The sequence below is a fragment of the Triturus cristatus genome, chromosome 12, assembly GCF_964204655.1.
Source record: "Triturus cristatus chromosome 12, aTriCri1.1, whole genome shotgun sequence".
Classification (NCBI taxonomy): domain Eukaryota; kingdom Metazoa; phylum Chordata; class Amphibia; order Caudata; family Salamandridae; genus Triturus; species Triturus cristatus.
This window is the reverse complement of record NC_140595.1, coordinates 107985563-108011229: the sequence shown is the minus strand read 5'-3', so window position 1 is coordinate 108011229 and position 25667 is coordinate 107985563. Positions and strand designations below refer to the sequence as shown.

Sequence of the window (25667 nt, the reverse complement as noted above, 5' to 3'; positions counted from 1 at the left end):
CGCATACATACAGGGGGCTGGGGGGGACGGCGCGTACATACGGGGGGCTGGGGGGGGACGGCAAGTACATACGGGGGCTGGGGGGGTATGGCGTGTACATACGGGGGGCTGGGGGGGGAACGGCACGTACATACGGGGGGCTGGGGGGGGTATGGCGTGTACATATGGGGGGTGGGGGTCCGCACCGTACATACGGGGGTGGGGGTATGCTCCGTACATATGGGGGTGGGGGTACGCTCCGTACATACGGGGGTGGGGTACGCTCTGCACATTCGGGGGTGGGGGTCCGCACCGGACATACACGGAGGGGGCTGGGGGTACGGCGCGTCCATCCACGGGGGGGCTTGGGGTACGGCACGAAAATACGGGGGGCTGGGGGGGACTGCGCGTACATACGGGGGGCGGGGGAGTATGGCGTGTACATATGGGGGGCTGGGGGGGACGGCGCGTACATACGGGGGGCTGAGGGGGGTACGGCGCGTGCATACGGGGGGCTGGGGGGGACGGCGCGTACATACAGGGGGCTGGGGGGGTACGGCGCGTACATACGGGGGGCTGGGGGGGTACGGCGCGTACATACGGAGGGCTGGGGGGACGGTGCATACATACGGGGGGCTGGGGGGACGGCACATACATACGGGGGCTGGGGGGGTACGGCGTGTACATACGGGGCCTGGGGGGTATGGCGCGTACATACGGGGGGCTGGGGGGGACGGTGCGTACATACGGGGGGCGGGGGGGTACGGCGCATACATACGGGGGGCTGGGGGGGACGGCGCGTACATATGGGGGCTGGGGGGGGTACGGCGCGTACGTATGGGGGGCTGCGGGGGACAGTGCATACATACGGGGGGCTGGGGGGGTACGGCGTGTACATACGGGGGCTGGGGGGGTACGGTGCGTACATACGGGGGCTGGGGGGACGGCGCGTACATACGGGGGGCTGGGGGGGAACGGCGCATACATACGGGGGACTGGGGGGGTACGTCGCATACATACGGGGGGCTGGGGGGGGACGGCGCGTACATACGGGGGGCTGGGGGGGGCGCATACATATACGGGGGGCTGGGGGGGGTACGGCGCGTACCGGGCCCCCAATTCCGCTCGCATCGCGGCGTACTTCGCTTTTCCGGCACTTTTTGGGTGCCGTAAAAATATTGCCGTCCGGACTGCTGTTGGTTCGAATCGTACTTCCTGGTTCGTGAAACGCAGCCTGAATGCGTCCCGACGTCACGTCGGCGCTTTCCCGGATCACATTTGTATGTATATTTTCGTCGGTCGGTGTTTTTTACGATTCGTACGGAAATGGTGTTTCCGTGCGAATAGTACTTGCATGTTTGTAATGTTTTTTTCCCGGGTACGAGTCGGACGGAGAAAACGCTCCGACCGACGGTTCGTACCCAGTTTTGCCAGGATCGGAATCGGCACCTGTATAGTGGGTGCCTTCAATGACCTCTGCTGAGGGATAAAAAATACTCTCCTCAGGTCGATATGCCCACTGAAGAAATTGCAGGGATGGTTTGACCATGATTGCACAGTAGCTAACCGTGAATTAAGGATTGCACTAGGGAAGAAGCCCAGAGACCAAGTACTAATTCCCGGCCTGAGGAAGCATTATAAGGCTGCTACGGCTAAGCCCTGGCAGATATTCCTAACAGACCAATGGGAGCCACTATCATATGCAGCCAGAATGAAAGATAGTAAACATATTTGGCCCATCGTCTCAGGTACGAGAAATAAAAATCTGACAGTTCCCTGATCTTTTGTCACATCCCTAGTGAATTCTGGGAAAATCATTTTAGTAAAGTCTACATGAGCCCTTCAAGTAAGGATCATCATTGACAACAGGAAACTTAGGGGCCTATTACGATGGCGGGCGGACACCGTAACGGTGAATGGGACTGTCCGCCAGCGGTGCGGCGGTCCCGCTGTGGTCATTAGGACGCCACTGCGGCGATGGCATCCCCCATCCACAACATTGTGGTGGGCGGTGCTCACAGCCCACCACATAAAGACTTATGATAGAGACGAAAGCCCGGAAACTTGACTCCGCCATTAGATTTTGGTTTGCGAAGAGCAACTAAGGCAACCCTTGATTTTTTATGATTCCATAGAGACTTAGAAAGACAGGAATCAATGCGTTTAAAGTAAATATCAGGAATATTTATGGGGAGCATGGAAAAAATATATATAAGAAGGGGGGATATCATCATTTTAATCGGATCAAGCCGACCCCACCACAAAAGAAAAAGAGGATTCCAAGAAGATAATAATTTATCAATACGGGATAAAACAATAGACATATTCAACTGAATGGATGAGGAAATGGAGTTAGAGAACCATATTCCGAGATATTTGATTTTGGAGGAATTCCATGCGAAACCAGGAGAAGAGAACTGATGAGGGAGACAAAATTTGGTAAGAGGGAGAATCTCCGTTTTATCAGAATTGATCTTATAACCAGAGACTTGCGAAAAGGAATTAAATTCAAGTAATAGGGCGGGAATGGATTTTTCAGGATCGGAAATAAATAAGAGAATATCATCTGCATATGCAGAGAGTTTCAAATGGGTTTTGCCATAAGGAAAACCAGAAATAGATATATTATTCCGAATAGACGTAAGAAATGGCTCAAGGGCAAGAACAAAAAGTAATGGAGACAAAGGACATCCTTGGCGAACCCCACGTTGGAGGGGGAAATAAGGGGATAGATGACCATTGACTAAAACAGACGCTTTGGGGGCTGAATAAAGTAAAGAAATGAGAGAAATGAAATTAGGGCCAAAGCCATGCCACCGCAAAGCGGCGAACAAATAGGACCAGTCCACTCTGTCAAACGCTTTCTCAGCATCGACAGAGATAGCAGCTAAAGGGATGGAAAGAGATGGGACCTTATTTAGGACATTGAGGAAAAGGCGAGAGTTATCCGAAGTAAGTCTGCCCTTAACAAAACCACACTGTTCCTTGCCAATGAGATGGGGCAGAAGAGGATCTAAACGTAAAGCGAGTAGTTTAGCAAATAATTTATAGTCCACATTAACTAAAGATATTGGTTGGTAATTCTTACAGAATTGAGGGTCACGACCTTCCTTGGGTATAAGGCAGATCGTAGCCTCGTGGAAAGTACCAGCCGGAGATAAAGAAGGATTGGAAGAGTGTGAGAAGTTTAGGAAGTAGGAGGTCAGAAAAATGCATAAAAAATTCCACAGAGAAGCCATCAGGACCCGGGAATTTACCTTTAGTAAGAGTCTTTAAAGCGCTGTCAAGTTCAGTAATGGAGAGATCATGCTCAAGACCAAGAAAGTTGAGATGAGAGGGGGAGGGGGTAGGGAGTCTATCGAAATAGGAGTGAATAAGAGAGACAGAGGGAGGAGATTCAGGAGTATAAAGAGACTGGTAGAAAAGCTGGAATTGGGTAAGTATATCCTGTTCTTTGTGTAAGAGAAGATTATCTGTAGAGTAAATAGAATCTATGCAATTACGCTCCTTACGAGATTTGAGGTAACAAGCTAAAAGTTTACCCGATTTATTGCGACCCCCATAGTAATGAGCGCTGCTCCGAAGTAAGATTGAAGAGGCATTATCGGTAGTAGTTTTGTTGAAATCAAGTTTGGCACGTATGAGGTCTGGCAAAACAGAATTGTTAGAGGAAGTATAGAATTTGTGCTCTAAGGATTTAATATGAGCCAACAAGTCTTTCTGTTTATTAAGGAAGTGCTTCTTTTTTTTGGAAACAAAGTCCATTACAAAGCCACGTGCGGTTGCCTTAAAAGAATCCCAGATAACATGAGGAGCTAAAGAGGGGTCAGAATTGAGTAAAAAGAATTCTGTAGCAAAGGAGAAAAAAAAAGAAGAAAAAAGAGGATCCATGAGAAGGGAGTTATTAAATCGCCAGCGAGAAGATTTGGGATGTGGAGGAAGAAGATCAAGGGTCGTGACAATAGGAGCATGGTCTGAGATAACTATGGGCTCAATAGAAGAAGATAGGAGATTTTGAGAAAGAGATTGAGAAAGGAAGATGTAATCAATCCGAGAAAGAGAGGCATGGGGGGGTGAAAAGAAGGAGTAGTCTAGAGTGTCAGGATGGGAAAGTCTCCATGAGTCAATGAGATGTGACTTAGAAATAGTGTCTAGAAATTGTGTATGTGATTTGTGAGGTGTAAAGCGAGCAGAAGATTTGCAGTCAAGAAACGGATCAACAATCTGATTACAATCACCTCCTAAGATAAACATGGTATCACTGTGCTGAAAACATTTCGAAGTATTTAAAGGCCAAAAATTGCAATCAGGGTGGGTAGGGCCATAGACATTGAATACAGTCAGAGATACAGAGTTGATTAATAACTTAACTAGTACCCATCGGCCTTCAGTATTGGTATCTTGGGAAAGAACTTTACATTTTAGTTTCTGGTGACATAAAATAGCAACACCATTCTTTTTATTAGATGAAGGGGAGAATAAGACCGTTCCCACCCAGCCTCTTTTCAGCTTAAGCGATTCAGCATCAGAAAGATGGGTTTCTTGTAAAAGGACTAAATCAGGATTATAGGAAGCTAGGTGGGAAAGGATTCTCTGTCGCTTAATCGGGTTAACAAAACCTTTCATATTCCATGAAATAACTTTGAAAGTAAAAACAGTAAAATTGTAAGCAAAAAAGAAAAGCCATGAAAGCAAGAAATAAGAAAAGAATGCCAATTGATACATGAGAAAAAAGAACGAGAAAAAAGAGAGTCGAAAGGTACATTAAAAGAAAGAGAAAGGAAAGAGGGGAAAGGGCGAGAGAAAGGAAGTACAAGAAGAGACAGTACATATCCAAATAGGATGACTGAAAGAAACATACCTGAGGGGGGGGAAAAGAAGATGATAATGGGGTTATGGAAGGATTCGACAAGAATGACCTCCCAAGCCAGGAGAACAAACTGCACCAGGACGGAAGATGAATAAGACGAACCGTATGGGATGGAGAGGAATACACCAATCAATCTAGGTGAGGAAAAGGAAAGATGATACAGAAAATTATGTTAAACAAAACAACACAAAGGCAAAAGACACGTGAAAAAGGGAATACAATCCAGCAACAAATTAAGAAGAACCACATCAAGGAAACAGATGCCAATACAAGAACATATCAGTAAAACCTGTAAGAAAAAGGGGAGATTAAATAATCAACCATTAGCAGGGTTGGAGGTGTCCATGCCAGCATTAGTTTGGATAGGAATAAAGTTCTTGAGTTCGGCAGGGTCTTGAAAAGTCCAGGTGTTATTTTGGTGAGTCACTTTGAAGGTACAAGGGTGAAATAAACCATATCTAGCACCAAGAGAGCGTAGAGGAGCCCGAAGAGACAAAAACTCCTTCCTTCTGGCAGCGGTAGCATTAGAAACATCCTGAGAGAGTAATACCCTCTGACCCATCCAGGAAACATGGCGTTTGGATCGAGCTGCGGAAAGGACCAGAAGGAGATCAGTAAATTTCAGAAAGAGGATGATGACACCTCGTGGTTTAGTTGAAGATGAGGAACGAGGGCCAAGTCTATGAGCTCTTTGGATACTTAGAGAAGTAGTAGCAGGAATGTCCAAAAGCTTCAGAAGAAAAGAGGAGAAGAACGCAACAGGGTCATCTCCCGTCAAGGATTCCGGCAGGCCATAAATACGCAAGTTATTCCTCCTATTTCTATTTTCCAAGTCCTCAGTATGCTGTTGGAGGGTGAGAAGAGACTTTTCCAGTGAGGAAATACGCTGAGAGTTAGTGTGAATTTCTGTAACCTGCTGTTCCACGGAGGATACACGAGTTTCCATAGTCGACCATTTTGCCTCAAGAAGCTGCATCTTCGTATTGGTGTCTTCCACAAACGGACGTAAAGCGCTTATCTCCTCCAGCAACATTTCCATGGATATAGAGGATGGTGGCTTATCAGGTGGAGGAGGAGGGGAGTCCTGTTTCAAGCGCTTAGACGAGGAAGTAGAGGGAGAAGTTTTGTTTAAGGCTGACTGTGATGGAGAAGAACGGCTGGAAGCCGCTGCCGCCATTTGATCTGTGGGAGAAGAGCAGTCTGCCGCTGAGGAAGAGGTGGTCGTAGGAGAGCTCTTCGAAGGCACAAAGACAAACTTTGGGTTACGTAGTTTGCCCATAGAGACCTGAACGTGCAAATGATGGAATGAATAATAACTAAATCACCGGTGTACTTCGTATGCAGAATACAAAGATTCCAAGATGCTTAGTAAGGAAACGAAGAGGCCAGCAGGAGCGGTAAAAGACAACTGTAAAAACCGTGGGAATCCAGGAATCAAAGGCAGTTCCAACCAATCATTAAAATCTTCCTCTAATAGTGGCAGGGAGACCATACGTCAGCGCGGAGCTCTTATGCGCCAAATCTTAGTTATATATTGCTGACGAAGTCCAGACACTAGTGCTCAAAAAAGCTTGTAAAGGATAATTCAATGACTGCCATATAAAGATATATCCCTTTGACACAACCACAGAGGAAGCATAATCACAATAAACGTAGTAGGCATGGAGTGAACTTCGCTCTGCAGGACAAACCAAAAAGTACAAAGTCCTTAGGAAGGAAAAAGAAAATAAAAACTGAATAATTCCTCAAAAAGAGCACATTAGGAGCAACGTCTTGTGTGGAATACATGAAAATAGTGATTTCTCATGAAGCAGCAGTAATGAGCAGAAGGGAAGTATTCCACTAATATGGCCAACATGAGGTAACTGCTCCTCCAGAACATAGACAAGGAGACAAAGTAGTGCTGGTGTTGAAATGGAGGAAAGCTGAAAGTGTGGTAAGGCAGGAGCATTGGAGGTATGAGGAAGAAGCCATCAAGCGTTATCAATATCCCACGTTCTGAGGGGACATGCGCCCATTTCAGCCTCGCGCGCACGTCGCGCCGATCTTAAAATGGCGGTCGTGCTGAGGCACTTACATGATGCGACGAAAACAGGGTATAACTGCGTGTGCGACAAGCCTGGTGGTCACATCATCAGCACGGCATATTCCGCTCGCTGGAACCGAAGGAAGTCTGGTGAAACGGCAGCAAAATAGCAAGATAGGAAGAAAAATCCGCCATGGCGCAGCGGAGCTCCGAGCTCAGGCGGCCATCTTACTCGGCGTCCAAGCCACGCCCCCCCTACACATTTTATATTAAATGAAATAAAAAGTAATTTCCAAACAAATAAATATTTTTCATTAAAAATTATTTAGAAACAAAAAAATGAATTACATAAATGTACTTGTTTTATTTCCTACCCTATAACACCACACAAATCCCAACACACATCAACATTTAAAAAAATATGTACTCCCTCAACTAACAGAATTAATTACGAATTAAAGAAATATTATTAATTAAAACACAAATGAAAACGTATAAAAATTATTTAACTTCCCACACGTAACTCCTATAATCCTCACAACCCACAGCTACAATTAAACTGAAAAGAAATGAATTACACAATTTAAAACCTATTTTCAATTAAAGAAACTAACAGTAGTTAACAACTAGTTATAAAGTAACATTTATTTACTTCCCACACTGTACCCCTATTACAATAAAACCCACACACAAAAAATAGACAAATACACTAATTAAACGTAAATTAATCAATTAATATTAATGATCAACCGATTTTTAATTAATTAAACAAAACTTTCTTCCCACCCTTTACCCCACAAACCCCACACCCACACCTAAAATTGATTACAGAAATTCCATTTTAATTTTTAATTAATTAATCAATATTAATTAACAAATAATTATTAATAATTAAACATAAATTACATCCCACCCTTTACCCTTATAAACCCCACAACCCACACCTAAAAAAAATAACACTATTCGCATAATTATTTATCAATGAATTAGTTAATTTAAATTAACAACTTATTAATTAATTAAACTTAAATTACTTCCCACCCTATACTCCTATAAACCAAGCAACCCGCACCTAAAATTAATAAGACAATTTGCATAATCAATTTTCAATAAAATAATTAATATAAATTAACAACTAATTATTAATTATTCAAACATAAATTACATTCCACCCTTTACCCCTATAAACCCCACAACCTGCCCCTAAAACAAATCACACAATCACCATAATTATCAATTAATTAATAGTATTTAACAACCAAATAATATTTAATTATAAATAAATTACTTCCCACAATTAACGCTATAAAATCTAAATTAAATAAATGAAAAATTAATGATTCATTTATTATAATTAAATTACTTCCCACCCTATTCCCCTATAAACCCACAACCAGCTACGGAGCAAGAAATGCAGAATGTAATTAAAATAAAATTCATAACTACTACAAATTTAACACATATTAATAAACATAAACAATACTTGTACACAAAACATACATTACATACATTTAAAATATAAACTAAAATACTTAACACTTCTTAAAAAATCAATATTTAAACATCTATATTTTTTAAAACAATATTAATGACCTATATTTTTTAAAACTATATTTCTTACCTTAAATTTGATATTATTGACCACAATATTCTTGCTGTCGATATTTCTGAATCACAATATTTACAAATCGATTTTTGTGTAAGTCGACATTTCCAACTCAATATTCTGTCTCAGCACCCTTGTTAGTATTTAATTATGATCTAATAATATAAAATGTACAATATTTTATGTATATTACTTTTAAGAATGGAAAACCTTCAGAATAAAGTGTTATGTGATAGGAAAAGAACGAGTTGGTAAATGAGCCTCAGTTGGATAAAATCTGATGACTCATTCGGAAAACAAATATTTCATTTTTATTTCAATGGCTTGGCTCCCGCCGCCTTTTGGCTGTTGTTTCAGAACCTTTCGGTATTTGCTCTATAAAATGTGATACTTCAGCCTGGAGGGCATCATTGCTTTTATGTACAGTGAAACATTGTAATAATATGAGTGTTTGACTGTAATTAGGAATTTGCTAACTTTTCCATCTGCTGAGAAAAGGATTTAGCAAGTATGCAATATTATTTCTTCATTTTGTTTTTCAAATTAGTGGTACCTTTAAAAGTTACTTTCCATAGATTTCATAACTGGTACTTATGTAAACTATTGTCTTTATTTGTGGCAAGTTGGTATATAAATAGTTAGGAATTCCGTCATTGTTGTGTCTATTACCTTTCAGTTTCTGCCATGGTGGTTTACTGTATAGTCTTCATTTGTTTTTCAGATAAGAAAGCCTTTTACATCATTTCAACATTCGAGTATGTACCTCAGATCTATGAGCTTGTGGCACGCACTTCTCTGGGGAGAAACAGGTAAGAATTTCAGCTGACACCTTAATACGCGAACAGTGAAGCAACAGGACTCTTCCTAAGGCCCATATTTTGTAGAGGCTCCAAAGTACCCTGATGAATATAGTCAGTGATTCCTCATACCGGCTGGAACAGCTTGCATATATAACTGTTTTGTACAGGGATAGCCAGAAGGAGAAGTCTAAAAAAAGTTCTGATCTCTGAGACTGTTGCGCTTCTCCAGACAACCTGTGTAGAGTCCTCAATGCCACTCTTCTAAGGATAATGTGAAATGACTGGTCCAGTTCTAATGTTACCAGCAGTCATTTCCGCAGTATTTAGATCTTGTCTGAACAGTTTGAGGAATAACCATCAGAGGTTCTGCTGTGGTTCCCTTATATCACTTGATATATTTGTAATGCTTTCGAGAGAAAATAAATAGTTATTAGCATGTATCCTTCACAAAGCTTTGCCAACATTTTTGACGCAACCCAGTTGGTCTGTTCTAGGAGCGCTGGTCATCAATCACTTTAAAAAGAAAATTCTACTTTTCTTATTTTTGTGGCCTTTTTGTGACTGTCCTTTTCCTTTAATTTTATTTGTATATCCGTCTTGCATCCTATGGTGACATATTTTAATTTTGAAGCTGGTTTTTGCCATATGTATTACAGTTAGAACCTAGGTTTTCTGGAGACCACAATTCTTTGAAGGCCTTAAAGTGCCTAAAATACCTCAGGACACTACACTGATTATACAGTTAGTGATTCACGCTAACTGTTATGGCGAATTGTACATTGATGCATAGTAATTTGAGATATCATAACAATGATGAGGGTTACAGCAGATTAGCATCAGCCATAGCCTGCACTTTGGTCTCACAGACTAACCATTTATTCGAAACATTAATAAGGATAGAAGAGGGGAGCCAAGCAGACACAGAACCCCTATCGTGTTTCAGAACCCACAGTGGAAGAGCAGGTTGGAGTTTTATGATGAGGATGAGTAATATGACCAACTCATCTTAGTGGCATCCCAAGGAGATGAGGATGTATGGAAGGACTTAGACACCAACTCTCCTGAGCACAGGTCTGTCTCCATCCATTCTCTGCCAGCCCAACTGGATGACTTTTTTCTGTACGATGCTGTCATTAAAAGGAGAGTAGACACTTAAAAGTACAGCTAGAAAAAGACAGGCCCTGGAGTGTTTCCTCCCAGAAATACTGATATCACTGAAGAAAGATCAGTTTCTGCCCCTGCTACCTTGAATACTGAACCAGAGGAAATAAGCATTTAACAAGTCAGCTTCCTCTGAAGTAGTAAGAACAAGGGTAGAGAAGAAATATAAACCCTCTAGAAAGACTTACTAGACAACAAGCAATGAGCTTGCAGACTGCACTGCGAGGAAAAGGGCTAATGCTACAGCATCCAAAGTACCAGTCCCAGAGAAGAAAAATAAGCTGTTTGAGATGGAAGGAAGAAAGATGAGGCATTCAGAAGCCACACAGTGACGCACCACACATTCTAGTGCTATTAACTGTAGAAGGAAAAGAAAGAACTGATGCAACATGTCCAAAAACAATACAAATGCAATACAAGCAGGAAAGACCATCTTAAATTCCAGCCTCAAGTCAGCCCTTGAAGCTGCTAAAGCAATCAGCAGACCGATGTGCATGGACACTACACTAAGAATACGTGCCTTACTAATAGTATCCAGCTTTAAACAAGAAGTCCACATTTCTTTGATAATTATGTCTTTTACAGGGGAAAGCCGCACGGAGCTGCAGTTGATGACTCTCTCCAGCAGATACAAAAATACAATCATATGGAAAAGGCAGTGGGCCCCTACAATTCAGGGGGTCTTACAGTAGGAGCACTCCTCCTACCAGGAGAGCAATTGAAAGAGGGAATTTGCAGACCATTCTACAACCAACACAGTGCTCCCAGGGAGTAGACTGGGAGGTTTGCTCCTGGAATTGAGGAACATCACCTATCACAAATGGGTGCGAACGTCTTAAAACACAGTTACTGCCTAGAGTTAGGAATGATAACATCAGATGTCAAGCCAAACAGGAGAGCTTGCAAAGGAGAGGAAATGACACTGTTAAAAACAGGAAATACACAACCTCATACAGAAGGACGCAGTAGGGCAGGTGCCAAAAGAGTAACAAACCTAATGACTGTACTCTCTCTGCTTCCTCATCCCCAAACAAAATTTAATATTGAGACCCATCATAGACCTGAGATTACAGAAGACATTAATCAGACACAAAATCTCAAGACATATTCACTGTAGAAAGCTGTCCCATTGCTAAAAGAAGAGGATTACATAGCAACTGTAGACCTCAAGGGGCACATACAAGGGGCGCCTTGATGCCTTCGGGTTAGTTTGCGCGATATAAATTGCCGTTCATTCATTCATTCATTCATACTTGCACACCCTGATGAACTTCAAGCACAAAACATCCCTCACGTTTTTGGTACACAATTCACATTACTAATTCAGAGTTTTACCCTTTAGGATAAAGTCAGCACCAAGTGTGTTTGCAAAATGTCTTGCAGAAGTAGCAGCTCACTTGAGAAAGCAGGAGATACAAGCGTACCCCTACCGATTCAATTGGATGGTAAAAGGCAAACTCGCAAGACCTTCAGAACAGTATACAAATAATGATGGAAGTAGTGGACATACGGAGTTTTTAAGCGAACAATGAGAAGTCTTCACCACTCCCTATGACTAAAATGGATAGCTGGGGCAGATTCAGTTGCGATAAAGGCATGCCTGGTTCAAAAGAGCATGCAGTCATTGACATAGCAAGTTTGCCACTGCAGGAAGAGACAATCTGAGATTGTGAACCTGAAATTGCTGAGAATGATGGCTTCAAGCATTAAATGAATCCCACCTGCCAGACTCCATAGGACACTCAACCAAGAAAGGCTGCTGAGCCAATGGTAACAATCAGTGGGGGACTGGGAGGATCTTGTGCAAAAGTAAATATAGTAATGGATAGCAGAAAACATCACAAGAGGCAGGCCACTCAAAATACCCACTTCTTTAGGTCACCATCACAACAGTCTCACCCTACACTGGGTGGGTGCATGCAGAAGAATAAAAAAATCAGGGGCTAATGGAACCCACAGAAAGCTGAAAAACTAAATCAAATATTAGAACTCACAACAGACTTCTTTGACTTGAAGGCCTTTCACAAACATATCAGAGAGATAGTAGTACAGATCCAAACAGACAACCCAACACAAATATTCTTCGCGGACAAACAGGGGAGGGTGGGTGGTTGGGGGGGGGGGGGTGTCAGGAAGGCCTTCCATGATGTGTGCTATGCAAACTAGCACAGGAGATCTGAATATGGACACTCCAAAAAAAAGATATCACTGACAGCGATACACATGCTGGGGTAGAAAACCATGGACGCAGACAGATGAGGCAGACAGAAGGTATCTCGCAGGAGTGGGAACTAGATCAGGGAGAGGTACAAAGAATCTTAAAAAAATGGGGGGCGCTACACATAGACCAGTTACCTACAAAAATAGAAAATGCCAAGACTTTGCATTGTGTCCAAGTACCCACATGAAATCTAGCTTATGCTTCAATTAAGGTATGCCTAAGAGCGATAGAAGCATATGCACTGGTGAATTGCACGCTTACATGTAACGTCATAAAGGAATGGTACTTCCCACCGTCAAAGATGGGGCAACAAATAAGGACAGGTATGGACCCAGTAATTCTGTGGCGGAATAGTTTCAAAACTATTTTACAGATAAGTACATATATCTTTTCATAATCTCATGTTATCCACCCTTGATCAGTAAACCTGTCCAATTGCTCTTCAAATAGATGTACCTGAAATGTATTGTTTTTTGTTGCTACTTCTTTTCTGGATGAGGTCATTTCTTTCTCTAATTTGTTTTGCTTTTGTCACTCCTCTTGAATTTTGTTGGATTTTGCAGCTTAGAGAGTAATGTGAAAGGGCCATTTTATATTGCACTCTCTTACTTAACTGTTAATACAAATATGAATTTAATGGAACAAATAAAAAGTACCATTTGCGTATAGGATATAATTAGTGGTTCTATTAATCTGGATTTAAGAGTTTTTAATTCATGTTTCAAACTTTTCAAGCATTTTTGGACAAACTTTGTGCATTGTTGGCCGCCTTCTGGTATGCAGAAAATAAGGGGCCGATTCCAATCCTGGAAAAAGGCTGTACGAATTGTTGTACGGAAGCGTTTTCTCCGTACGACTCGTACCCGGTAAACTTTCCTTACAACCTAGGAAGTACGATTCGTACAGAAAACCTCTTTCCGTACGAATCGTACAAAAGACCGTACGGGTAAAAAAAAACTACGATTCCGATCTGGAACAGCCTGTACGCGACGTCCGGACGTATTTAAGCAGCTGTCTCCGGCCACGCAAGAACGATTCGTCCCTACGGCTCTTTTGTTACGGGAGTCAAAAACAGCCGTAAAAGCAGAGTCCTACAAACGGAGCCCCGGTACGCGACGTACACGCCATGAACCCCATCGTACGTGTCATCCCGGTCCTCTTAGCCTACGACCTGGTGCACCGAAACCGACGCACACGCAGCAGAAGGTGAGAACAACACCCAGGGGCTGGGGGGGGGATGAGGGGCAGGAAACATACCCCATACCCAAAGCCAAACCTATAATATGGAGCCCATACATTACCACCAGGGTCTGGTCACTTGGGGGGGCGTGTCCAGCAACCCCTGCGTACCGCAACAACGGAAGTGTACGTGTACGGTGCGTTGCACACATACCCGTATGGCACCAGTACAATAGTGATACAGGGCGTATACACGCAATGAATGCGGGGGTACGGTGCGTTTCACACGTACAGGTACGGCACCAGTACAATAGTGATACGGGGCATACACACGCAATGAATGCGGGGGTACAGTGCGTTTCACACGTACTGGTACAGCACCAGTACAAAAGTGATATGGGGCGTACACAGGCAATGAATGCGGGGGTACGGTGCGTTTCACACGTACAGGTATGGCACCAGTACAATAGTGATACGGGGCGTACACATGCAATGAATGCGGGGGTACGGTGCGTTTCACACGTACAGGTACGGCACCAGTACAATAGTGATACGGGGCGTACATACGCAATGAATGCGGGGGTATGGTGCGTTTCACACGTACCCGTACAGCACCAGTACAATAGTGATACGGGGCGTAAACACGCAATGAATGCGGGGGTACGGTGCGTTTCACACGTACCCATACGGCAGCAGTACATTTGGGATACGAGGTGTACACATGCAATGAATGCGGGGGTACGGTGCGTTTCACACGTACCCGTACGGCACCAGTACATTTGGGATATGAGGCGTACACACGCCACAAATGTGGGGTTACGGTCTGGCCCTGCATGTTTCCTTCATATTGGTGTGTGTGTAGGTCCAGGCCAGCAGTGTACGGCTCCAAGGGGGTGGGTGTGTGATTGCAGAGGATTCCCAGCAGTGGCCAGCCATATGGGGGTGGCTGTAGATCAATACCAGCAGTGTCCAGACATGTAGGGGTGGCTGTAGAGGACTCCCAGCAGTGGTCAGCCATATAGGGGTGGCTGTAGATGAATACCCGTAGTCTCCAGCCATATGGGGGTGGCTGCAGATGAATATCAGCAGTGGACAAAACATATAGGGGTGGGTGCAGATGAATACCAGCAGTGTCCAGACATATGGGGGTGGGTGCAGAGGACTCCCAGCAGTGGACAGAGACATGGGGGTGGGTGCATATGACTACCAGCAGTGGCCTGCAATATGAGGGGTGGGTGCAGAGGACTCCCAGCAGTGGACAGAGACATGGGGGTGGGTGCAAAGGACTCCCAGCAGTGGACAGAGACATGGGGGTGGGTGCAGAGGACTCCCAGCAGTGGACAGAGACATGGGGTGGGTGCATATGACTACCAGCAGTGGCCTGCAATATGAGGGGTGGGTGCAGAGGACTCCCAGCAGTGGACAGAGACATGGGGTGGGTGCAAAGGACTCCCAGCAGTGGACAGAGACATGGGGGTGGGTGCAGAGGACTCCCAGCAGTGGACAGAGACATGGGGGTGGGTGCATATGACTACCAGCAGTGGCCTGCAATATGAGGGGTGGGTGCAGAGGACTCCCAGCAGTAGACAGAGACATGGGGGTGGGTGCAGAGGACTCCCAGCAGTGGACAGAGACATGGGGGTGGGTGCAGAGGACTCCCAGAAGTGGACAGAGACATGGGGGTGGGTGCATATGACTACCAGCAGTGGCCTGCAATATGAGGGGTGGGTGCAGAGGACTCCCAGCAGTGGACAGAGACATGGTGGTGGGTGCAGAGGACTCCCAGCAGTGGACAGAGACATGGGGGTGGGTGCATATGACTACCAGCAGTGGCCTGCAATATGAGGGTTGGGTGCAGAGGACTCCCAGCAGTGGACAGAGACATGGGGGTGGGTGCAGAGGACTCCCAGCAGTGGACAGAGACATGGGGGTGGGTGCAGAGGACTCCCAGCAGTGGATAGAGACATGGGGGTGGGTGCATATGACTACCAGCAGTGGCCTGCAATATGAGGGGTGGGTGCAGAGGACTCCCAGCAGTGAACAGAGACATGGGGTGGGTGCAGAGGACTCCCAGCAGTGGACAGAGACATGGGGGTGGGTGCAGAGGACTCCCAGCAGTGGACAGAGATATGGGGGGGTGTACCTCATTATCAAATGACCACACCTACATGGTGGTATGGACGCATCCCTAACTTTGGACTATGATGATAGTGCTATAACAACACATCACTGACAGCAGTGTCCCACTCCCAGGAGGATGGATGTCTTTCACCCACTGCATGACACACCACATGTGGGTGTGAGGACAAATAACACATGCATACCCACCCATGGCGGATGCAGCACAATACACACCCTGATACCATGCCACAAGACTGTATAGTCATGTAACTGCCTACAAAACTAAGATAGCCAAAGGGAACACACACTGTCACGCACATCCCATGAGTTATAGGAATGTCCAGGTGCTGGTCCAGCCACCAAGATGTTGTCTCTCATGGCAGGAATAGGGTGGAATTCCCCTAGATACAATACCCACAATTGTGAGTCAGGTGCCCAAATACCCTGCATAACAAGTACCATTTGTGTGGTAGGCCGTGATTACACACATGCATAGTGCTGAAAAGGGTGAATTTGTCCCTGAAGGCCTTTCTACATACACAAAACACAAGTACAGTGACTAGCAAGGATGGCACAGACGATTCAGCAGGAGACATCGGTGAGCAGGCATGGCCATTGTTGAAGGGATCCGTCACCAACAAAGGAAATGTTGACACAGGTCAGCACAACAATTGTGCAACTGTTTGCAGGGAAGATGTCAGGTGCCACAGAGGAAGGAACACTCCTTGGGACAATGTCTCAAAACAAAATGAACACACACTACCAATGATTCTTTGCAGAGACATTGTGATGGCACACATATACCATGGTCCACCTCATGACCATCATACAAAAACATTTCTCAGAACCCTAACACATTACCAGAACACCAACTCCAGGAGCCTCATCACCAACATCAAGTACCTGAAATGCAATAGTGTTGAAAGTAAAACAAGAGGCTTTAGTCAGTACAAAAAAAACAATTCAACAAACAGACTATTTACACAGGCCAATGGCCAGTCCATATGTAAAGTCCAAGAGGGGACGTAGGGGACCGCGTCTACCCCTAGCTTGCCTGCACAAATGATCCTCCAGGTTTGTCGAACGGTGGTGGGGCATCATCGGGGGCAGTACCAGGCACCGCAGGGACAGGAGGGGGAAGGGTATGTGTGGTGGGTACAGGGGTGGACGTCTTCACCACAGGGGGTGAGTCAGCACCGAAGGTGGAGGCGAGCTCGGCGCTACACACCGCTGCAAGTACGTCCAGCACAACCCTTGCACCTGAGGATTCCCCAGGGTCAAGGGAGGGTGTGGTGGGCGAGGGATGGGGTGCAGCGCTCTTGGGGGAGGGGGTCGACGTGGTGGGGGACTCAACTCCCGTGCCCGGGGACTTCCTCGCCTGCTTGTGGGGTGGTGGCTCAGCGGGGGCGAGGTCCAGCTCAGCCAGAAAGAGCTGCCTGGGTGAGCATTTGGCAGAGGAGCCAAGGGGAGTGGTTTTGGAGGGACAGGGTTGTGAGGACTGCGGACTGTGACTGTGGCTGCGTGTATGTCGTCTGTCCTCAGACCCTGTGGGTGTGCCTACATCCCCCTAAGTGTGCGTGCCAGGAGGTGTGCGCTTCGCCTTACTTGGGGGTGTGCTGCCTGTGTCTGGTGGGGTGCGTGCTCGTGACTGTCTGGGTGTGCGTTGGACAGGTATGTGAGAGGGAAGTGTGGATGGGTCCGGGGTAGGGGGGGGACGGAGCGCTTCAGGAGAGTAACTGCTGCCGTCAGGGAAGAGTCCATGGACCGCAGAATCTTGCGTTGGTCACACATCGTTGCTGACATGCCCGCCATGAATGAAACCATCTGTGTGAGCAGTGTAGTGTGGCCATGGAGGACAGTCAGGACCGATGCCTGCCCAACCTGCAACTGCTGCAGTATGTCCACAGACTCTTAACTGAGGGCAGCAGGGGTGACAGGGGCAGGGGGTGCGGTGCCGGGGCCGAAGGAGACATGGTGGGCCTCTGCACGGACAGAAGGAACGGGAGCAACTGGGAGGGCGGAGATGGTAACGGAGGAGGCGGGGACAGATGTGGGGCTGCTGCCAGGTGGTGTAGCAGCCTCCGCCTCCTCGAGGAAGTCAGCGTCGTAGGTGGTATCGCCTCCAGACAGGTCCTCGGACTGACTCCCCTCACCCTCCGTGCCACTGGCTCCCTCAGACTCGACAGCAATGGTGGCACTGTCGCTGGGTCTCTCCTCCAGGTCCGTGCAGGTGTCTCCATCTGTTGGGGATGATGGTGCTGTGGGCAAGGAGAAGAAACCGAAATGCATCAGTCACCTGTATACATCTGACACATGAGCACACAAACAATAGGTCCCAGTGCATATCAGGCAATGCATCATGAGTAACAGCTAGATTACTCCGCACATATGTAAGCCCTGTACTGCCCAGTTGGTAGCCCCACTATGCCACTTGGATACAAGGAAAAAAAGAACACACCAGGCCACAACTTGAATGAGAAATACACTGAGAAGCTAGTGTCTGTGAACAGGTGAGCACAGCAATACAATGAAGTCATGCCACCTCTTGTTTACCCTGAAAGAAACAGTAGTGGTGCACCCAAGGTAAACTAACACACCTCAATACTCAAGGTGTCACCACACTCAGAGACCTATAAGTACTTTGGAACACAAAACGAAAAAATGTTGGTACCTTGGGACTCACAATACTTTACACAATCAACATGTATTGAATGTGGCAATTCGCCATTTCGTGAAAAGAACACTAATGTGCCTGCATGAAAGATGTCTCCCAAGGAAGTGCACACAAAACGACATTTACACTGTCATTGAAGAAGCTGGCACCTTTTTCAAAGAAGCCACTGTTAGAAATAAATGGTGTTGCAGAAAGTACATATACATGGGCCCACGGAGGTCTTGGTGTCTTGACACTCGTTAGTTTGTATCACCAACAAAAAAGGAGTTTCACAAAATCAAGACCACTGTGGGAACATGTATATGGAGAATCTGCAACACCATTTAATTCTAACAGTGGCTTCTTTGAAAAGGTGCCAGCGTGTTCTATGAAAGTGGAAATGTTGTTTGGTGTGCACTTCCTTGGGAGACATCTTTCATGCCGGCACATTAGTGTTCTTAACACAAATCATCAAATTACCACATTTAAAACATGAAGAACTGTTGACAAGTGCTGTGAGTGCCAAGGTACAATTTTTTTTGACTAACAACTTGAATTATGTCAGTTGTCACATGGCCATCCGTTACCTGATGACACAGTTGGCTACACATATGACCTACTGCCTGTCATGTGGAGTGGCACACATGTCCAAACCCAGGACAATGCATAAGCTAATGGGCCTGCAATTGGGTTGTAAAAAAGCATAGCTGTACTGTGGAGACACCCTCGTGGCAAGCCAGAATGTCCACACAGATGTCAGCACACAAAGACCAAACTGCGTTGCATCTGAACCACACACAGGTGCCAAAAATGTATGAGCAGAAATCATGTTTTTAAAAAAAATGACACAGGCTGCAAAGCACGAACATTAAGCACTGGCCACCATCACAGGGGCACTGCACGGCGATTCTTTGTACAGCCAATTCCCACAGGTCAGAGCTGGCAAGGAAAAATCAGGGGTGCCCATGTAGGCCTCTCCTGCACAACCCCCCCATACCTGAGTCAATGTGATTGATACAGATCAAGAAGTGACACCTCTTAATCAGGGTTACCACTGTGCAGCAACAACTTGACACAACATCACCACATATTTGTGACAAACAACCATCAACAGATTGTTGTGAAAAGCCACACAGGCACTGCCCAGTGTGAGTGTGCACAAGCCAAATGGTGTATCCCTGTCCAGTGGACACATGTAGCACACATTGGAAAAATACAAACTAGGCCAGGGAACAATGCCACAGTGGCAGACCTATGCTGAACCCACAGAGAATGTGCACAGTGTTGGATGACACACATGATTAGGAGGCCAGGGTGTCTCAGGGGACTGTAGTGGGCACACTGCTCCGTGTTACTGGAATGAGCTGACTCTACCATGAGCAACTGTCATGGCACTATGCATATCTCCCACTCATGCACATCATGTCTGAGGCTACAACATTGGTCATGCATGCTGCAAGGGTGTTCAGTTGAAACCTCACACTCCTATGTTGAGACTCATCATCAGTGCCAACAAATATGGACCCCCAACATAGTGAACAGGTCATGGCACAGGCAAGGTACCAACACAAGTGACAGACCACCCTCCCACATGATGCGGAAAGCAATGTGCACTTTGATTTTCTAGCACCCTAGATGACCATGTGCAAATGTGATTACACACAGACCAGGGGACACATGTCAAGGAGGGGAAGGGATGAAAAAGAGCACCAGGTGACATTGGGGAACAGAAAATGCACTGCACGTATAAACTCTGGGAGTGTATCCAGGCTACAGAGCACTTCCAAAAGCTGGTGACACATAACACAACAAACAGCCATGTACCTATCCCCTTCTTGCTGCAGTCTCTCCTGTTACTGCCTATCGAGGTCAGGGAAGACCACCACCAGGACACGGATCATGTGGGCGGTCAGGCGTCGGCGCCCGCCGTGGGGGCGAGGAGGGTCGATCCCCAGCTGGACCCGGGCGATCCACTGGGTCCATCACCGGATATCCTGCCACCTTTTTCTGACCAGTGGTAGGCGCCGACTACGATCCCCCGCCGATCTCACGGCCCTGACGATGTCCCGCCAGATCAACATCTTCTCGTAGGCAGTTACCTGTCAGGATGACAAAGTGAGACAACATCACTACACCTGCTCCATGTCCCAGAGACACACATTTGAACATCTTTGATATGTTGAACAGGGCATAGGATGCTGACAGGAATTGCATCATTCTCAATGAGAAATTGGCCTGTGTGCAAGCCCCAATGCACTACATGGCATTGAAAGTCAACAGGTGGCATAAGGGGTGCGACACACTCACTGATCATGGCACACACTGTGCAGCACATGCAACAGCAGGCCGAAGGACAGCACGTGCCAAGCAGTCACATGTCCCACTCCACTGACGCACCCTCAGCAGACTAGACAGACACACCCAGGCACAGATCACTCGCCTGTCAGTGACAACAGCGGATACAACCCTCACTCTGCACATGTGCCACTTGCCTGTGGGGAGTCACAGGTGTCGTGCTAGCTCTGCAAGTCAGACACACAGCACGGCTTACTTGTCACATCAGATGGGTAGAGCTGTTGCCTCCTCCATGAAGCTGTGGTGCAACACTCCACATAGACACTCACCCACATGACAAGGAACATTCACACACATTAATGTCCATGAGGTCGTACACATCATTTGGACACTCTCACCACAGGTCCACTCAACTCATACACATCTGTAGGTACAGTCACCTGTCATACCGGGGGGAGCACTGAATCACCTCAGGACAATAGGAAAAAAAGTCACCAAGGATTTGCCAGGCTGAATGTGTCATGCACTATGCAGTGAATGTCACAGTAAGCACAATGCAAGTGAGGAGTGCACACAGGAACTACATCATGCTCTGCATGAGAGACATAAGCATGTCCCCCGCCTGGGACCCACTCTAAACAACATTGCATGTCTGTCACACCTGGACACAATGCCAGAGGTGACAGTCACACAACTGGTGCACAGTCAAAGGTAGTGTTTTACACCGCTTATGGCAACATTACAACAGTGATACGATTCTAACCGACACTATGGGTACGATGCGTACACACGCAATGAATGCAGGTGTAGCTTCGTTTCACATAGCATGTCTGTTCCTCCTGGACACAATATTGACAGTCACACAACAGGTGCATAGGCAAAGGTAGTGGAGTCAGCACTCACCTGCTCCCTTGGTCTCCCATACAGCTTGAGGTACTGTGGGAGGAGGCAGTCCAGCAACGCCTCATTCTCCTCTAGGGTGAATGGCTGGGCCCTCTCCAAAGTGCGCGACATGGTCCAGAGGAAGCAGAGACAGCAGCAGTGTGGTCGACTCGAAAGTTGTGCAGGCAAGTGCCCTCTCATGGGTTCTGGCTGCCTTATATCTGTCTTGCTGAGGGGCATTCATTTAGAGGAGTACATAGTGATTGGTCAGACTCATTCGCATCGTACGCTTACTCCAATCCCTTTAAACATACACCAATGACATGCATTCGCATCGTTCAAATTTTAAGCATCATGTCAAGTCAACAACCACTTTGCAACATTGTATTTTTTTGCCAACTGACTGTTCCAGGACACCTGATGGACACATTGCAACTGAAAACTCTGTATCCATGACAACCAGCATGCATTTTGGGCCTAAAACTTGTCCCCTATGTAATTTTGAAATCCACACACATGTACGGTGCATTTCACACGTACCCGTACGGCACCAGTACAATAGTGATACGGGGCGTACACACGCAATGAAAGCGGGGGTACGGTGCGTTTCACATGTACAGGTACGGCACCAGTACAATAGTGATACGGGGCGTACACACGCAATGAATTCAGGGGTACGGTGCGTTTCACACGTACCCGTACGGCACCAGTACAATAGTGATACAGGGCGTACACACGCAATGAATGCGGGGGTACGGTGCGTTTCACACGTACAGGTAAGACACCAGTACGATAGTGATACTGGGCGTACACACGCAATGAATGCAGGGGTACGGTGCGTTTCACTCGTACCCGTACCGCACCAGTACAATAGTGATACGGGGAGTACACACGCAATGAATGCGGGGGTACGGTGCGTTTCACATGTACAGGTACGGCACCAGTACTATAGTGATACGAGGCGTACACAAGCAATGAATGCGGGGGGTACGGTGCGTTTTACACGTACAGGTACGGCACCAGTACGATAGTGATAGGGGGTGTACACACACAATGAATGCGGGGATACGGTGCGTTTCACACGTACCCGTACGGCACCAGTACAATAGTGATACGGGGCGTAGACACGCAATGAATGCGGGGGTACGGTGCGTTTTACACGTACAGGTACGGCACTAGTACAATAGTGATACGGGGCATACACACGCAATGAATGCGGGGGTACGGTGTGTTTCACATGCTTACAATAGTGATACGAGGCATACACATGCCAGGAATGGAGGGCTGCGAGTCGCACAAGGATGTCCATCAAGTACTTGTCATTGCATACTTTCATCTGCAGGCCCTAGGTGTGGCAGCCAGTGATATTGCACAGGTCATCTCATCTAGTTGCACCATTGATGTGTGATGACCTGTGGACACATGTCATGTGTGATTGGGTACTATGTGGCACACATCACCTTGCCACTTGCCACATGTGTGTCTGTAGTCCAACTGTGTCATGCACAGCAGCAGTGGGATGGCACAGTCATCAATACCCGCACCTGTCTCCTGATGCCAGGACAATACTCTGTTTGTCCTGTGTGTTGCGGTATCTTTGGCTCTTACGGCATCTCCTGACCCACTTATTTATATGATGTTTCCATGTAGGTGACTCTGGATATCCCAACATGCCATGGCTACTGACACCTCTCCGCAACCCAAGAACAGCTGCAGATCACCGTTACAACAATGCACACGGGCAGACCAGGCGAGTGATTGAGAGGACGTTTGGCCTCCTGAAGAGCCGATTCCGGTGCCTTAACCAGACAGGCGGGTCCCTCCCATATGCACCGGAGAAGGTCTGCAAAATCTTCATTGTGTGCTGCATTCTGCACAACATGGCAGTTGAGAAGGTAGTGCCACTCATCCTGGATCCGGATGAGCAGGAACATCCACCCGTGGAGGATCAAGGGCTTGGTCACGAGGCAAGTGATGAGGAGGAGGAGGAGGAGGAGGAGGAGGATGATATCCGGAGTCAGCTCAAACGCAACTTCTTCTCATAATGGTGAGTCACTGGGTATGAGTGTGCAAGCTTGTAGCATTGAGTGGCATGTGTTGCAATGTGTGTGTCCTAACAACAAACAAAATGATGCGACGGAACAGATCAAACAGATATTTCTTTCATAACATGAAGGATACCATAAATTACTCCTTCACAAACAATTACTTATATGTTGAAATAAATCATCCATTAATTATACCATTGTTCGGACACAGTTTCGCTCGATAAATCTCTTTTTATCCACATATCAAGACGATTTCAAATATTCATCTCATACAAAATTGAATAAGCAACAATCCATTATTCAAAAAAACAAAAAAACACATACAAAACAAAGGACATTTAGTCACTTCCTTATTCCCCTACAACAAATATATATATAATGGATGCAACCATTATTATCATAAGCATTCCATAGCATTAGAGTCGCCCCATGGGACAGTACTGGGGAGAGGAAAACGGTATTAGCCCCCAATCTAATTTATTGGTACTGTCTCTATCTCAATTTGAAAAAAAGGGTTTAAATTCTTCCGGGACTCTTAATACAAAACAATAGTCGACGCGTTTCAGCCCAACTTGCTTGGGGGCCTCATCAGGACTAGAGTCTATAAGGATATATCTCCTGGCACAATATCTAAAATATAAACACAAACACATATTACAATATGTACACCTATCTATATATGTACATCAATTATATACAAAGTTTAAATGATATGTAGAACCTCTCTGAGGGTGGCAGTATAAAGCAGTTCACAATACACACCAATTGTGAGGGTCACTTAATAAATAGAAAGAAACTACCACCAAAAAAGGGGGGATGTGATGACACCCGTGCAGTAAAAAGTCAACTTTACCAGGAAAGCTACTAAAAAACCAGAATTAGGCCAGCCAAACACACGTGTGTAATCACCAGATACGTAAAAACGCCGTTTACAAAGTACATAAAAGTTAAAAAAATCCGCAGCAATTCCTAAAGTTTCTTTGAAGAGCAGCCAATAAACTACGACGAGAACACAAATCTAAATGGAAAATGGGGGACTAAATCAGATCTCAATATCTAAATGCCATACCCAATATGTATGAAGGGCGCGTTACACGAATGAGAACCCAAGTCTTACCAATTCTACAAACGCAGCCACAGTCAGTACACTGTGTGCGGGGCCAATGTCTCCTTTCGTCGTGTGAAAGTCCATTCATCTATTACTATCTAATAAGGAAAAAACGATGAAGAGTTATAAGTATTGCGCGCCAGACGAAAAAATCTGGCCTTTCAAAGTTCTAAAATACGGCCGGAGACTGCGATGCAAGTCATACCTTGCATCCTATGTGGAATCTCGTAGTCAATGGAAAAGGCGTGCTGTCTCTCACTGGAATGCAGCTCTCCGTGCGGTTCCCGATTGGAATCCCGTGGTCGGAGGACGCGGAAGTAAAAATACTAGCGTTGGTCAAAATGGAAAGCGGACTGGCAGGACGTCAATACGTGCGCTGACGTGTGTGTGTCCAGCTGCATGAATGCAAAGTGACTTTGATGTGTGTTCTGATGTGTCACTCGAGTGATGATGTCATGCCACACAGTTTTGCGGAGAGACTTTCTTTGAAATTTGCATGTGTCCAACATTGTTCATGTTTCGTAACTGACCATGTGTACGGCGAGAATTGTTTTAGGTGACTTCTTGTGTGTCTGTCATTCCCAGGTTTTATGCGCCTGTTGTCTGCTTGTGTCATCGTTGTCCTCCTGCTATTCCTCATGAGGATTGCAACGTGTGCTGAATCAGCGTTCCATGCACGGACATGTGGAGATGTCAGTTTGGGTAAGGATTGCAGCAA

At 46.1% G+C, this 25667-nt stretch overlaps 1 protein-coding gene across 1 annotated transcript in view; it reads left to right on the top strand.

Moving 5' to 3' along the window:
• The window catches only part of LOC146772769 (rho guanine nucleotide exchange factor 11-like), a 253935-nt gene that overhangs the window by 148542 nt on the left and 79726 nt on the right, over window positions 1-25667 (top strand). Inside the window, 1 exon segment of the mRNA XM_085637031.1 lies at window positions 9203-9290. Coding sequence (XP_085493157.1) covers window positions 9203-9290 — 88 coding nt within the window.